Source organism: Panthera leo, chromosome C2, assembly GCF_018350215.1.
Source record: "Panthera leo isolate Ple1 chromosome C2, P.leo_Ple1_pat1.1, whole genome shotgun sequence".
NCBI lineage: Eukaryota > Metazoa > Chordata > Mammalia > Carnivora > Felidae > Panthera > Panthera leo.
In genome coordinates, this window is record NC_056687.1 from 128,006,237 (window position 1) to 128,023,556 (window position 17,320).

The following is a 17,320-nucleotide window of genomic DNA, read 5'->3' on the forward strand; positions in this document are numbered from 1 at the left end:
TTTTTTTTTAATGACACACAGCACTGCCACATACTGAATCACATGAAGATTTAATTTTGTTTAGTTTGCTAAGGAAGAAAGAGAAATATATTATCAGTAACATTTTTTGAGTTAAGCAGGCAGAGTATCAGAAGAATAATTCAAACACCCTTAGTAGGGAAAACAAGTGCTGGCTTTTTAAAGGCTGCTTCTTCTAGCCTAGCTGAATTATGGTAAATAAAAATCTCACTTTTACCAACAATGAGGTTTAATTACAGAGTAATCACAATAGTAATTTGAAAAAAGGATTTGCAATCAATAGTAAGCACACTCCACAGATGAGTAATTGAGAACTAAAAAGTAGGATGTGATTCCTTTTTTTTTTTTTCCAACCTGAAGGTTACAATTAGAATATAATAGGGGCACCTGGGTGGCTCAGTCGGTTAAATGTCCAACTTCAGCTCAGGTCATGATCTCGCAGTTTGTGGGTTCGAGCCCTGTGTCAGGCTCTGTGCTGCCAGCTCGGAGCCTGGAGCCTCTTCTGATTCTGTGTCTCCCTATCTCTCTGCTCCTCCCCTGGAGGAGCTCTGTCTCCCTCAAAAATAAATAAACATTAAAAAAAAAAGAATTTAACAATATCTTATAACTATTTATGTTTGCACAGTGCTTTAGCATTCAGGTAAAAAAAAACTCTGGTCTAGACATCCAGGATTTTATTGGCCCACTCTGACTGCATAGCTTGCTGCAGCCTAGTAAATAATTTTCCTCCTTGAGGATGCTGGAGGCCCCTCGTGCCACCTGACCAGAGTTACTCACAGCACAGCATTCATGGTACTTTATCAGCCAGCTGTTATTTCAGGGGAATGATTAAAAGCCAAAACATTACTGAGACTTAAAGCAGAAAATAATGCAGACTTTTTTTTTAATATATTTTTTTAAGGTTTTCCTTCAGCTCTTGTAATTTCTCCAGTAATTCCCTTATTCTGTAAGACGGAGGTAACTACCAACCTTGACAGATTATCAAATGAAAGAGATAACACAGAACAATATATTCCAGATAACTGCTTCTAGAAGAAGCACTGAGACTGCGTCTGGCACACAATGAATGGTCACAAATATTTACTCCCCTCTATGTTCATTTCCTTTTATGTTCTTGGTTTTTAATTGGAAAAGCATACAAAATGAGTGTATTCTAAGAAGCAATATCCCCAAATTAGGTAGCAATTAAGCCACCAGTTCATTTAAAAAAAGGTTTTTACTACAGTTCTAAAAGGTATCTGTCACCACAAAGATACTTTTAGTTAGTATGCACATCAGTGCAGTATGAATCTCTTAGTATCTGTATGCAAACAGCAGCCGATCTGAGGCTCCCTGGAGGAGGCATCTCAGCCAAGGTACCCCAGCTATCAGAAACAGAGCGAGACACAGAAGTGGAGCCAAGGCAACAGCCAGAAACAGCCAAACACTAAAGAAATGGAAAAGAAAACAGAGAAAGAACAGAGGTAGAGAGAGGGAGAAGGGGAAGGACAGAGGGGGAGAAAAAGGGAAGACCAAGATTAGGAGAATGACGTGAACGTGAGCATGTAGTGATCAGGAGAACCAGACAGCCACAGAGTGAGAGGGCAAGAGAACACAAGGGAGGGAGGGAGCAGGCAAAGGAGCATGTGGCACAAAGACGTGAGCAGATATGAGAGAGCACCCTTGTACTGCGTTCAGCTAGTGCCAATGTCATCAAGACTTCTCCACCTCTTTTTTTAAAATGGCTTAAACCTACCTGAATTATCTCTGATTGTTCTGCCAAAGCCTTCCTCTGTGCTTCCAGAGAAGATACCTGTTGCTGATAAATCAGGCGTTGCTTCTCCCAGTCCAGTGATTTCTGACGAAATTCCTGAAGAGGCAATTAAGGTACTTAACTTCTAAGTGCTTCTCCTTACTGTCATGCTTCCCAGATTCATTCTTACTTTAATTTTTCCCCTCGTCCCTGGGTATACACACACCTTACTCCCCAGCAGGAGCTCCATTACTCACTTAGCTGATAGAACTGGAGAGCAACACTAAATTCCTGACATACTGAGCCTCTGGAGATCTGTCTCTCTAAATTTAACACCCTAATGGTGAAGAGTAAGTATGAAGCACAGATGCTGAATACTGGGTCCACGATGGTTTTCACAGATTTGCTGCCACCTAAAGGTTGTTATCATTTTTTGTGATGTTCTTCAGAAAACTGATCTGAAGAGAACTAAAATTTCAAAATATGATTATGAGGAGATCCTGCTACCAATTCTTGATATCCAAACACAGAAATTGAACAGATCAAATAAATTTTCAGGTAAGTCCCTCCGTAGCCCAATTCTTCTCAGTATCTGAAATTCAGGAACCAAATAGATTCCTAAAGCAGAATACCCTTTGATATCCAGATTTTTACCATCTCAACAGAACAACTGCAAGAACTTGAATAATAATGGGAGATCTGTACTAAATTTTAACAGGTATTTGTAACCCAAAGTGGAACAGTCAAAATTAATGATGGGTCACTACAAGTTGCATGAGCAACAAAGAAGATGAGCCCAATATTTATGAAAATATGATTATGAAAATATGATTTATGATCATATAAAATATGAAATTATGAGTTATGAAAATCAAAGGGATTTCTATCACTGTTCTCTAGGACCCTCAACTCCAGAAGTCTCATGCTAACTTGGGGGTAATCACAGTTAACCAGCTTTCTGATAATCATTCATTCATTCATTCATTCATTCTCCTATATATGCCAGGGGCTATTTTAGGGATTGGGGATACAACAGTTAACAAAAACAAACAAAATCCTAGCCCCATTCAATTGGCAATAGACAACACATTCACTGTATAATACATTACATGATAATACCTATTTTAGAGAAAATGGAGCACACAGTGCTCAGAGTTGGGAGTTTGACATAATTACAACAGAATCATTCTGGCTGCTGTGTGGAGAAAAGAGAAGCCGAGGGTGACTCCAAGGTTTTAGGCTTGAAAAGTTGAGGAATGGAGTTGCCATTAACTAAAACAGGAATGGTGTTGGTAGATGGGGAAGAGAAAACCAGTATGAAGTGTGACACAGCTTTAGACATCAAGGTGGAGATGTGAAACAGCTGAAACAGGCAGTTGGAAAAATTATTCTGTAGCAAAAAGGACAGGTCAAGGCTGGATATATAAAAGTGGGAATTATCAACATATATACAGTGCTAAAAACTACAAGACTGGATGATATCACCAAGGGAGGGAGCATGGATAGAAAAAAGAAGAGGTCCAATGACACTACCCTAGGGTATTCCAAAGGTAAAAGGCTGGGGATCAAAAGAGATTGAGAGGACTGGTTAACAAGGTAGGAGAAAGCCCAGGAAAGTATGGCTGTTCTCTAAGTCAAATCAAGGAACTATTTTCAGGTACAAGTCATTGGTGACCTCCAAGTAAATACCTTCTGCAGAGTTGAGGGGGCAAAAGCCTTATTGAGTGGGTGCAAGAAAAATGGACAATGAGGAATTGGAGACCAGTACAGATGCCTAAAGTAGTTTAGTTATAAAACAAAGGAAAATGGGTGCCTGGGTGGCTCAGCCAGTTAAGCATCCGACTTCAGCTCAGGTCATGCATGATTTCAAAAGTTCGAGCCCCACGTTGGGCTCTGTGCTTCAGATTCTGTGTCTCCCTCTGTCTCTGCCCCTACCCTGCTTGCCCTCTCTCTCAAAAACAAATAAACATTTTTTAAAAATGAAGAAAAAAATGGGGCAGCATCCAGAGAAAGAGAGGTCAAAAGAGGATTTAAGAGGGGAGAAATCTGGATGGTGGTGGAAATATCCAGTATGAAAGAAGGGAGGATGCAGAAGAGAGAAGAATCGGTGGAGCCATGTCTTGGGTAAGGATCGGGGAGAGTATGGGCAGTTCCACCAGCAAGAAGGCAAAGTATATGGGCACAGATGCAAATAGGTGGGAAGATACAGTGTCAGAAGTCTGTGAAAATCTCTTCTTATTGCTTCTATTTTCTCAATGAAATGGAAAGCAAGATCATCACCCAAATATAAGAATGTGGAAAAAAGTGTCGAAATTTGAGAAAAGAGAAAGTATGAAATAGTCATTATGGAAAGTAGCAGAGTGAAGGGAAATATAGTATGTTTCTGGGTAGCATTAGGACTTATTTGAGGAAGTGACCATGAATTTAAAATGAGGCCAGTCAGCATAATTATGTTTTTCTCCAGCCACGGTCTACCACACATGGCAAGTAGAGACTGGGCAGAAAGCTGGATTTAACTACAGTTATGGTTTTGCCAAGCAAATATGATGAAGTAAGAGAGGGACACAGGAGCTGAAGGGGAATATAAGGAATGTTACCATTGAATTGAAGCTGGGTAATGACTGACACATGAAGGCATGTGATAGGTATGCAGCAGTGAAAAGGTGGCAGAATTCAATCACTTGGGGATGGGATCAAGTGACTATTGAGAGTCAAGGGACTAGAGGAAGTGAGCTAAAAAGAGAAGGATGGTAGTCAAAGAATGAAATGCTTAAAAATGTGATTCCAGGAGGGTTGCAAGTTTGGTCATGACGACACCTAAGGAACAGTAGCGGGAATGAGTGGATGAGATAAGGAGGAGATCAATATGCCCATGGAGGAAAGAACAACAAGGAATTCAAAGACCAGAGTCATATAAGTATCATCCTTGTAGATACTGAAATCTTTAAGAATTATGGTAAGTGTATTGTTGGAAACAGTGACAGTGTCCTGGAAGCTGAAACCTCTAAGGGAAATAACCCAAGGATCAGAAGATGACGACTTTGGTTGTATGTATATTGGTAGGGGATACAGGCTGAAGACATGAAGATCAAAGATGGGGTCTTAAGGTAGAAAAGAGAATGGCTAAGAAGTGGTAATGAGGAACAAGAGGAAGATGAGGAGTCTGGGGAGAAAACCTCAGGTATCGCTGAAGGTGCCTGGAAAGGAAGCAGTATCTGCATAGTCCTCTGAGTCTAGGCTCTTCGAATGTATAAAAATATTATGATGTAAAAGAACACTAACTATAGAAATTACAATTCTAAATAGTAATAGTGGTATTTGTGGGTGACATGCTCTGAGAAAATTGTATCTAATCATAGAGAGATGTTGAACAATACTTCTCAAATTACAAACACCCAGGTGAGCTAGATAAAATGCAGATTCCTAGGCCCCACATCATACTACTGGAGCAGAATCTCTGACAGCCTAAAGAGGACTCTGGTGATTCTTGGTACACTGGAGGACCAATGGCATAGACAGAGGAGGGGAGAGGCAGATACCAGAGAAAAGAGTGACAGCCTCATGCTGTTTCTTCCTTCACTCTTGGCAGTGTTAACTCACCACCTCCCTTAGGTCCTCTGGGAATCAACATACACAATAACCAGAGTTACTCTGCCTTAATAAAAAGAAAGTTAGCAAAGAAGGGAGTAAATGGCTTACTACATCTAAATGGGAACTGAGGATAAGCAATCTGATATGCACAGTACTCTGTACAAAAAGCCCAAGTAGTTTCAACATTTACTAACCCCTATTCTATTAGGTGGTAAATAAGACAAGGACACTGCCCGTGGAGGACTGGTAGTGACTGGTGGTCAATGTTTCTCAATATTGGCATTTTGGGGACAGTAACCCTTCCTGTGTAGTGTGGCCCTGGGCATGTTTAGAATCCCTAGTCCCTGTCCCCTAAACACTAGTTTCACTCCCAGTCATTTGGACAACCAAAGTAATGTGTCCGTACATTTCCAAATGCCCTCAAAGGGTGGTAGTGCCCCACTGGAAACTACTGATAGGTAATAACCCCATTAACCACAGGAGACCAGGTGATGACAGGATGTACCTCTGAAATAGCTCCACGCCAGTCCTGGAGACGGCAGAAAACCAGGTTCAGAACTAGTACCATTTCTAGAAAGAGCACCTTCCTACAGGAAGTCTGCCAACCACTATGAAGAAATTATTACCATGAACATACCTCTATTTTTCCAGTTAACCTCTCAATTTCAGATCGATCTTCCCTGTGATTTTTGGTGTTTCCTCTGAAGTCCCTTATATGCTTTTTCTGTAGTCTTTCATAGCTTCTTTTCAGTCTGCCTAACTGTAGACACAGTTATTTCTAGACTTAAAATTTAAGAATTTGTAAACAGTCATGGTGGAACAAATTGGTATTATGAAAGCAAGAGCAGTGCTAAACAGGACTATTGAAAATAGACTGAGCATGTTAGATTTGCAAATTAAATACAAACGATTCAAACTTGCATATAAAAAATAAACACTAGAACAGAAAGATATTGCATCAAAGAAAAAATCAAGGGAAAAATATTTTTTAAACAAAACTTTAATTTTTATTACAATAGCCTTGCACTTAAGGACCCCATAAACCACACCCATGATAAAAGCAGTAAATAAAAATTCTTTTTTCTTTTCTCTAGACCTGTGGTTCTTGAGTCATTCTCCTGTGGAACACTGATATTCAGTAAGCAGGAGAGGAATGCTTTGGAATTAAATAAAAATAAGAGCAGGTTGTTGTTGTTTTTTCCTAATCTGGAGAATAACATTGAGTTGCTACAATTTTTACTTTTGTTATTTATCCCAAAATGCTTTTGAAAACTTTGGATTCTTCATTATTTAAAATCTAGCTGATTTAACTCAACATTCAGTTAATTAGCAACATTGAGTTGCTACAATTTTTACTTTTCTTATTTACCCCAAAATGTTTTTTTTTTTTTTTTTTTCAACGTTTTTTATTTATTTTTGGGACAGAGAGAGACAGCATGAACGGGGGAGGAGCAGAGAGAGAGGGAGACACAGAATCGGAAACAGGCTCCAGGCTCCGAGCCATCAGCCCAGAGCCTGACGCGGGGCTCGAACTCACGGACCGCAAGATCGTGACCTGGCTGAAGTCGGACGCTTAACCGACTGCGCCACCCAGGCGCCCCTATCCCAAAATGTTTTTGAAAACTCTGGATTCTCCATTATTTAAAATCTAGCTGATTTAACTCAAACATTAAATTTTTTTACGTAAGTTCTTGGTATCAATATTTTATAGTATTATACAAAAACGGCTTTATTTCTTTCAGGTACTCAGCTGAGAAACACATTCTAGAATCCCTGTTTAGATAGCATCAAACATATAATTAGACAAGACTCTATGCCTGAATTTAAAAACAAAGAAATAAATTTCTAACCCTATACCTCCCAGAGAATATATACACTTCTCGTTTTATGAAGTCCAAACAGGCCCGTTAACAAAATTCTAAGGGTTAAAGAGAGAATTATGCAACACATAATATAATTAAAATCTTACTTCTTCATGTAGTTTCTTTAACTCCTGCTTATAGTCCATGGCCATCTCTTGTTTAACTTTTTCATGTTCTTCTACTTGTTGACGCAACATTACAACCTAGAAGCCAAAAGGTGTAGTATTTTTCATTATTGGCATTGAAACAATATCCTTGAAACCTTGAAATAGGAAATAACCTTTGCACTTACCCGTAAAAACAAGTTCTCAACTGTATATGGTAATACCCCACTTCTCAGGAAATCAAACATCTAATTACCTAAAAATCCATAACACTGACAAAAAATGGAAAACAGAACCTTTCTAAAATTTCTAGATTTACATGAAAACTTGCTGTTTGACTTATTCTCCCCAACATTTTTTATTTAAAAAAACTCATGAAAAAATTAAGAGATACAAGGTTGTAAAAACCTTGGAAACTAAGAATATTGAACAAAAATCAGTAAGACTTCAAGAAAAAGTTATAGAAATCAAAGTGCAGAATAGTCATGTTAGATGGAAAGACAGTAGGAGGCTTGAACCTGCTTTACCATTTACCCCACTTCAAAGAAATCAGTTCCAGCAACCAGAGTAAGGGCATTATCCCAACCATTTTTCAATGGCTTGATACCAGCCACAGCTAGTTATCAGCCCTCACTTCCATCAATACCCATCAGTCTCTCTCTACATCTCTCCATAACCAGTTAGAATTTCATCTATTAATAAGTGAGGAGGGAGAGGGAGAATGGGGAACAGGAGGTAATAATCACAATGTAGTAAGTTAAAAAACAAAGTAAACAGGGGCGCCTGGGTGGCTTAGTTGGTTAAGCATCCAACTTCAGCTCAGATCATGTTCTCGCGGTTCGTGGGTCTGAGCCCCACATCGGGCTCCACGCTGAAAGCACGGAGCCTGCTTGGGATTCTCTCTCCCTTTCTCTGCCCCTACCCCACTTGTGCTTTTTCTCTCTCTCCCTCTCTCAAAAATAAATAAACATTCAAAAAAAAAAAAGCAAACAAGACAATTACATCTTAAAAGTTCTCATCACACATTTATATGTGGAATCTAAAAAACTAAACAAAACAAACAGAAACAAATCCATAAATACAGAGAACTGGTAGTTGCCAGGTGAGGAAGGCAGGGGGATGGGCAAAATAGGCAAAGGGAATTAAGAGCTACAAACTTACAATTATAAAATAAACCAGAAGGATGAAAAGTACAGCATAGAGAATAAAGTCAATAATACTATAATAACTTTGTATGGTGACAGATGGTAACTACACTTATCATGGTGAGCATTTTGTAACGTGTAGATTGTTATGTTGTATACCTACAACTAATATAATATTGTATGTATTAATTTAAAATAAAATAAGATAAAAATACTGATCACCAAATACCTCAGAGATTCATATCCTAATAGGCAGTATCAATAAAGGAGAAAATAGAGGCATCTAAAGCTTTGGGGGAAAAAAGTTCTCATCACAAACACAAAAATTTTGTAAGCATGTATGGTGACACATGTTAGCTAGACTTATTGTGGTGATCACTTCAGAATATACATAACTACTGAATCGTTACATTGTACACCTGAAATCAACATAATGTTTTATCTTAATTAGAAAAAACAGAAACAAAATTCTTTTAAGAACAATTCAATTTTGGTGCATCTTTATAAACACCAAATGATTGAGTTTAATTATTTGTATCCAGTTGGACAATTTGTATCTTTTAATTAGGCCATTTTATGCAATTACATTTAATGGACCTGCAAGGATCCCCCCACTATCTGAAAGCCTTCCCATGAAACCTGTGTTTACAAGCCAAGATGGCATAAAGCAAAGAAGCAATGATCACTTCATAAAAGTAAAAATCCTCTTCAGCTTTTTCAGTTAGCAAAGACAGGTACTAACTTAAGTCTTTTGAAAAGCAGAAGTGGTGAAAGGTGAACCTTCAGATAGCAGAGGAAACCTTAAATCTGTCATTTATTAAGTACAATGTGTACTTAATAAGCACTAAGATCCTTTTTCTCTCCTTTCCTGCCTTCTTTGGAAATGGTAACTTCTGATCATTTCATTATTCTCTCTCTAGTAGCTTGGAAAATATATACTCTATTAATATATCAATATATACTTTTAAATAGTTCTCTCGAGATTAAAACATAGGTCTGCAACTTAACAAATCCAGTGTTAGTCATTTTACCAATGCCCAGGCAACCCAAGGACTACAGAAATATTTTAATTCCATTTATACCCCAACCAGACTTAAATGCCATCATAATTACACATATATGTAAAACTGAAAAGGCTACTGTTGTTACATACAGTCACTGTTCATTTAGATTTACCCACATATTTACTGTTGTCTTACATTTCTTCCTTATCTGCTCAACTCCAACTGAGATCATTTTCCATCTGCCTGAAGAACATTTAGTATTTCCTTGGCGCTGGTCTGTCAATGACAAATTCTCTCAATTTTTACTGATTTGAAATATCTTTATGTCATCTTTACTCTGGATATAGATTTTGGTTTGGCAAGGGAGAACAGTCATTTCTTTGTAAGGATCACTCTATTGGCTTCCGGCTTCCACTGTTTTAGCTGACAAGTCAGCTGTTCAGAGCTGTTTATAGATAATCTTTTTTTCTTGTTAAATAATCTTTTTTTTCTCTGATTGCTTTCAGACTTCCTCTTTGTCTTTAGCTTTCAACATAGGTAAATATTTCTTTTTACTAACCTTTTTATTATCTTGCTTGAGATTCTCTGACTTCAAAAATACATGGCCTTCCTCACATTTGGTTAATTTATCTTCAAATATTGCTTCTGCTCATTCATGCTCTTTTCTTCTCCTCCAGGGATTCCAAAAACACTCATATTAAACTTTCTCACTGCATCCTCTTTCTCTTATCTTCCCTCTATATTTTCCATCATTTGCCCGTGCTTTATTCTAAACATTTTCTTCTGTCCTATATCCAAGCTCTCTTAATTATCTCTTAATCTTTAAGGCCTTAATTTGAGTTATTTTACTTTTCAATATTATAATTCCCCCTCATTTCATTTTTTATATAGTTTTCAATTTTTTCTTGAAGTGCTCAATCTTATCTTTTACCTCCCTGACCATAGTGAACACAGCTATTGCAAAGTTGGAGCATGGTATTTGCCCAATATCTAGATTTGCCATGTATCTGTGTCTAACTTCTGTCGCTTCTGCTTTTTCGCATTTTTGTTGCTTATCTTCTTGTGTGTCAGGGGTCACTTTCTGAGTGGGTATCAGGCACTGTATTTGCAAAAATTATTTGAAGAAATAATTCAAGCCCCAGAACAGTGGGGTTTTTTTCCCTCTGGAAAAAAATTAAGTTTGCTTCTTCCAGGTTCCTGGAAGGCTTAGAACTTTGGAGATGCCTAGGGACAGCAGCACTCTAGGGTCACCTTAAACTGTTTCAAGATCCAAATGTCTGTGGCTGAGTGACAATTTCAAGAGGGCCTGTTTTATATCCAGCCCATCCTTCTTCCTAGAGTGCTGCCTTTTGAGGTCCCAACCCACAGTAAGGAGGGGTTCACAGCTGCTTTGGACACCAAATCTTTTATTCTCTTAGCTCCTTGAAATTATCAAAAACCCCATTCAGTCTCTATCCTCTGAGCTACCTTCTTTAGGTTCAGCTAATAACTTCCCCAACCCTGGGCTCCTGCCTCAACCTCTCGTTTAGCCCAGATCCTGGCCTGGTAAATTCTTCACCAGCTTATTTAGCACTCTACTTCAAGCAGACTTTTTTTTTTTTTTTAATCTAACTTACCTAGTTATTCTCAGTGGGTGGGCTGGTCAAATTTAACCAGTCTATCATTATCAGATGCTAAAGCCTAAAAGATTCGTATTTAACTAAAAACATCCTGTATAAAATTTACTTTGAAAGCAGAATTCTACAGCTGATAAAACTCTCAATCTGACATAAAAAGAGACTACGGTTATTTTAGACATAGAAGATCTCAAAAGTATGTTCTACCAAAAATGAAGAAATAAACTAATAAAGAATATGACAGAATACAAAGACAAAAAGGAGAAAAGCATAAGAAACTCTAGAATACTGGTGAAGGGAGTTCCCAAAATCACAGCTCTCCAGCTAGCCTACAGCGTTGCTTATCCTTATTCGAGAATGACAAGTTCCACTAAAGACATCTTCACAAAAAAGAAAAAAAATAAATAAATTACCTGATATGTCTGAACACACAGAGAAGACTTACACTTGGGTCAGAGAGTTTGGGAAGAATCAGTGGTAGGTACATTTTTAAAAAGTAAATGAAAATGAGATAATTATTAATTCCCAGGAAAACAAAAAATTATGTAAGAAATATGCTTACCATTAGACTATCTGTCTCAGATGTGAATAATATCTACCATCTTAATGATGTAAATATGAAATACTGATCTAACCAAAAATTAAGATATACAATCCTGGCAGGATGAGGGGATGAAAATTGTATGTAAAAGAGTAAAACCCTTATCTTTCATAGTAACAAGTCATTAGATAAATAGCTAAAACTGAAAATTAAAAAAAAAAATCAGTATCAAATGTTACTTAGAAACATGGGGAGAATACCAAAAGACTTAAAGGCATTGAAATGAGTGCTTCCAAGCAGCCAGAATTCCAGCTTCAGAGGGGTAAGCCAGGTGATTACTGTTTTTCCTTACCAACCTTGCAGAACCATTTTTCTTTTTACTTACTACATGTGGCAAGCATAAATACTAAATGTGAAGAAAAGACTGTTTACTTTTATTTATGTATCAGGGGTCTTGTTCATAATGGGCACTCAATAATATTTCAATTTCTTAGAGGAAAAAAAGAGGTTAAATGCTGAGAAGGGATGGCATTAGGCAGAGAAACGGGAGCCAAGGTTTGAAACTGTCACTATGAATGACAGAAGAAAAAACTGAAATAACGGATCGTTTTAGATACAATTGGAAGTTTTCAAAGAGAATTCTTAAATAGTAACTCACTCTTCACAACAACCCTGGGACATAAGCATTACGTTCCAATTTTACACATGATTAAACAGGCTCAGAGAAGTTAGAATATTTGTCCAAGGCCAATCAGCTGGAAAGAGGCACAGCCAGGACTCCAAATTCCTTACTTGTTTGTTTCATTAAGTCAACCTGCACTGCATGGTGTCAGGAGGTAACACTAGCAGAAATGGCCATTAAAACCAATCCACAGGCCTCAGTGGCTCAGTTGGCTGTGCGTCTGACTCCTGATTTTGGTTTAGGTCATGATCTCATGGTCTGTGGAATTGAGCACCATGTCAGGCTCTGCGCTGGGATTCTCTCATTCTCTCAATCTCTTCTCTCTCCCCTACTCATGCTCTCTCAAAATAAATAAACATTAAAAAAAAAAAAAAAAGACAGCCTAAAAGAGACTCATTTTAGACCTAAAGACACTGCAGGTTGAAAGTAGCCATCTATCATGCTGATGGATGTCAAAAGAAAGCCAGAGTAGTCACACATATATCAGACAAACTAGATTTTAAAACAAAGATGTAAAAAGAGATGAAGAAGGGCATTATATCATAATTAAGGGATCTGTCCACCAAGAAGATCTAACAACTGTAAATATTTATGCCTCCAACTTGAAAGCACCCACATACATAAATCAATTAATCACAAACATAAAGAAACTCTTTGATAATAATACCATAATAGTAGGGGACTTTAACATCCCATTTACAACAATGGGCAGATCATCTAAGCAAAATCAACAAGGAAGCAATGACTTTGAATGACACAATGGATCAGATGGACTTAACAGATATATTCAGATGGCTTCCCAGGGGAATTCTACCAAACATGTAAAGAAGAGTTTTAATACCTATTCTTCTGAAGCTGGTCCAAAAAACAGAAATGGAAGAAAAACTTCCAAACACATTCTATGAGACCAGCATTACCTTGATTCCAAAACCAGACAAAGACCCCACTAAAAAGGAAAATTACAGACCAATTTCCCTGATGAACATGGATGCAAAAACTCTCAACAAGATACTAGCAAACTGGATCCAACAACATATTAAAATCAAGTAGGATTTATCCCTGGGATGCAGGGATGGTTCAATATCTGCAAATCAATCAACATAATACATCACATTAATAAAAGAAAAAGAACCACATGATCCTTTCAACGGATGCAGAAAAACCATCTGACAAAATACATCATTTTGCATGTATTTGCATTTAGCATCATTTCTTCATAAAAACCCTCAAGAAAGTAGGGATAGAAGGATCATACCTCAAGATCATAAAGGCCATATACAAAAGACCCACAGCTAATATCGTCCTCAGTGGGGAAAAACTAAGAGCTTTCCTCCTAAGGTCAAGAACGTGACAGGGATGTCCACTCTCACCACTGTTGTTCAACATAGTGTTGGAAGTCCTAGCCTCAGCAATTAGACAACAAAAAGAAATAAAAGGCATCCAAGTCAGCAAGGAAGAAGTTAAACTTTCACTCTTCACAGACAATATGATATTCTACATGGAAAATCTGAAAGATTCCACCAAAAAACTGCTAGAACTGATACATGAATTAAGAAAAGTCACAGGATATAAAATCAACATATAGAAATCAGTTACATTTTTATACACCAATAATGAAGCAGCAGAAAAAGAAATCAAGGCATCAATCCCATTTACAATTGCACCAAAAACTATGAAATATCTAGGAACAAACCTAATCAAAGAAGTAAAAGATCTGTACACTGAAAATTATAGAAAGCTTATGAAAGAAATTGAAGAAGAAACAATGGAATGGAAAAACATTCCATGCTCATGGATCAAAAGAACAAATATTGTTAAAATGTCTATACGACCCAAAGCAATCTACACATTCAATGCAACCCCTATCAAAATATCACCAGCATTCTTCACAGAGCTAGAACAATCTAAAATTTGTATGGAACCACAAAAGACCCCAAATAGCCAAAGGCATCACAATTCCAGACTTCAAGCTGTATTACAAAGCTGAAATCATCAAGACAGTATGGGACTGGCACAAAAACAGACACATAGATCAATGGAACAGAATAAACAACCCAGAAATGGACCCACAAATGTATGGCCAACTAATCTTTGACAAAGAAGGAAAGATTATACAATGGAAAAAAGACAATCTCTTCAGCAAGTGATGTTGGGAAAACTGAACAGCGACATGCAGAAAAATGAACCTGGACCACCTTCTTATACCATACACAAAAATAAACTCAAAATGAATGAAAGACCTAAATGTGAGACAGGAAACCATCAAAGTCCTAGAGAAGAATACAGGCAACAACTTCTTTGATTTCAGCTGTAGCAACTTATTACTACACATGTCTCCAGAGTCAAGGGAAATAAAAGCAAAAATGAACTATTGGGACCTGATCAAGATAAAAAGCTTCTGCACAGCAAAGGAAACAATCAACAAAACTAAAAGGCAACAGATGGAATGGGAGAAGATATTTGCAAATGACAAATCTGATAAAGGGTTATTTTCTAAAATCTATAAAGAACTTATCAAACTCAACACCCAAAAATCAAATAATCCAGTCAAGAAATGGGCAAAAGACATGAACAGATACTTTTCCAAAGACATCCAGATGGCTAACAGAGACATGAAAAGATGCTCAACATCACTCATCATCAGGGAAATACAAATCAAAACCACGATGAGACACCACCTTACACCTGTCAGAATGGCTAAAATTAACAACTCAGGAAACAGGTGTTGGCAAGGATGCAGAGAAAGGGGAACACTTTTGCACTGCTGTTGAGAATGCAAACTGGTGCTGCCACTCTGGAAAACACTATGGAGGTTCCTCAAAAAATTAAACATAGAGCTACCCTACAACCCAGCAATTGCAATAGGCATTTATCCAAACGATAAAAAAATGGTGATTTGATGGGGCACATGCACCCTGATGTTTACAGCAGTATTATCAACAATAGCCAAATTATGGAAAGAACCCAAATGTCCATTGACTAATGAATAAATAAAGAAGATGTGGTTTATATATACAATGGAATACTACTTGGCAATGAGAAAGAATGAAATCCTGCCATTTGCAGCAACATGGATGGAACTGGAGGGTATTATGCTGAGTGAAATAAGTCAGTCAGAGAGACAGATATCATATGTTTTCACTCATATGTGGAACTTGAGAAACTTAACAGAAGACCATGGGGGAAGGGAAGGGGAAAAAATAGTTACAAACAGAGAGGGAGGGAGGCAAACCATAAGAGACTCTTAACTATAGAGAATTGAGGGTTGCTGGAGGGTTGGTGGGTGGGGGGATATACTAAATGGGTGTTGGGCATTAAGGAAGGCACTTGTTGGGATGAACACTGGATGTTATATGTAAGGGATAAATCACTAAATTCTACTCCTGAAACCACTATTATGCTATATATTAACTAACTTGGATTTAAATAAAATTAAAAACCAAAACCCAAACCAAAACAGCAACCCAATCCCAGGACACCTGGGTGGCTCAGTCAGTTGAGCGTCCAACTCTTGATTTCAGCTCAGGTCATGATTCCAGGTTCATGGGATTGAGCCCCACATCAGGTTCCACACTGAGTGTGGAGTCTGCTTAAGATTCTGTCTCCCTCTGCCCCCTCCCCAGCTTGCCCACACTCTGTCTTAAATAAAAATAAAAATAGTAAAAATAAATAAATTTAAAAAAACGAACAACCCAATCCCAACAGCGTAATCAGAAAACACATAAAGCACTCACTTACAAAATGAATTGTTTATACTAGTATTCCTCCAAGCACCACGCATGCGCACACAGGCTGGAGCTGGTCACTACAGCAATCCAGCACAAGATAAGGAGCTTGAGGCAGAATGTGAAGCAATTATGTCACCAAACACACTGTTTAGTGTAACTCGCATTTTTTATGTAGCAAAACGTTCTAAGAAGTAAATGATGCAACGTGCTGATGTCCATTCTGGTGAAAGTTTTGTATCTCACCACGCACCTGTCATTTGGGTAGCACTTGTTCATACCATAGGGCTGCTTCTAAGCCTGTAACTTTCAAACAAATAAGAATGACAAAAACTTGAAGTCCTATTTTCTAACTCTTATATCAAAGCAGATTATAAACACGTTAATACCAACACAATTTCACAGACGAACTCTATGGGATAGATTCTCATTACTAGCATTTGGTAAAAGCACTTTACTTCTAGAAACTTAATCAACTTTCAGCAGCCCAATCAATGAAGCAGTAAACTGACCAGACAGCTACAATTCTAAATTTCTTTTATGTCCCCAGGCCAGAATTGTAATCTTCAAATCCTTACCATGGAACCTATCCATTCAATCCCTTTAATTTCTTTTTTGAGGTACTAAGTAACGGCAATAATGCCCTTGACATCAAAACTAAGCTACAGGAATAAGTTTAAACAGCCTCATAGTGACTAAATATTCTCAAAATCACACACATAGGAATTTCTTTAATGGGTTTCTCACAAAATAAACGACTTAGATACCTATGTGTACATATGGTGATTTTCTTAGCTAGGAAACCACAATCAATTTAACTTACTAAACAAAACTACTTTTGTTTTGCCCTAGGAGAAATAAAGACATGGTAGCTAAAGTAGCTTACCAGACAAGGCACATTGACCCTACCTAAATTACAGTGTTTAAAAAAATCAAATACAATTACCATCCCATATACTTTTTCACCACCTTCTACGTGTTTGCATTAAGTGTAATTTTAAAATACATTCTCAAAGTTCTACCAAATTTTAAAATACATTCCAGCTTAGCAAATGGCTTTCACAGAAAACTGAATTTGACACGGCCAATATTACTCTGTACCGCTCTGACCCAAAGTGCAAACGGCCAACCACTGACAGACTCCCTTGACAAGCATAAACCACTTTATATCAAGCCTAATTCTTTCCTTGTTATGTGAAACATTTCTAAAATACTTTTGATAATTGTCATCAAAAGAATCATAATCTTGGAGCACCTGGGTGGCTCAGGTGGTTGAGCATCCAACTCTGGATTTCAGCTC

General features: G+C 37.6%; 1 protein-coding gene across 7 annotated transcripts in view; it reads right to left on the reverse strand.

Moving 5' to 3' along the window:
* CEP63 (centrosomal protein 63) overlaps nt 1–17,320 on the reverse strand; it is a 60,194-nt gene that overhangs the window by 31,504 nt on the left and 11,370 nt on the right. For all 7 annotated transcript variants that reach the window (XM_042954843.1, XM_042954842.1, XM_042954846.1 and 4 more), the window contains 3 exons: nt 7,311–7,406; nt 5,979–6,101; nt 1,754–1,867 (listed from right to left, as the gene is read on the reverse strand). In XM_042954843.1, the coding sequence (XP_042810777.1) occupies nt 1,754–1,867; nt 5,979–6,101; nt 7,311–7,406 (333 nt within the window). The remainder of the gene's footprint in view (nt 1–1,753; nt 1,868–5,978; nt 6,102–7,310; nt 7,407–17,320) is intronic.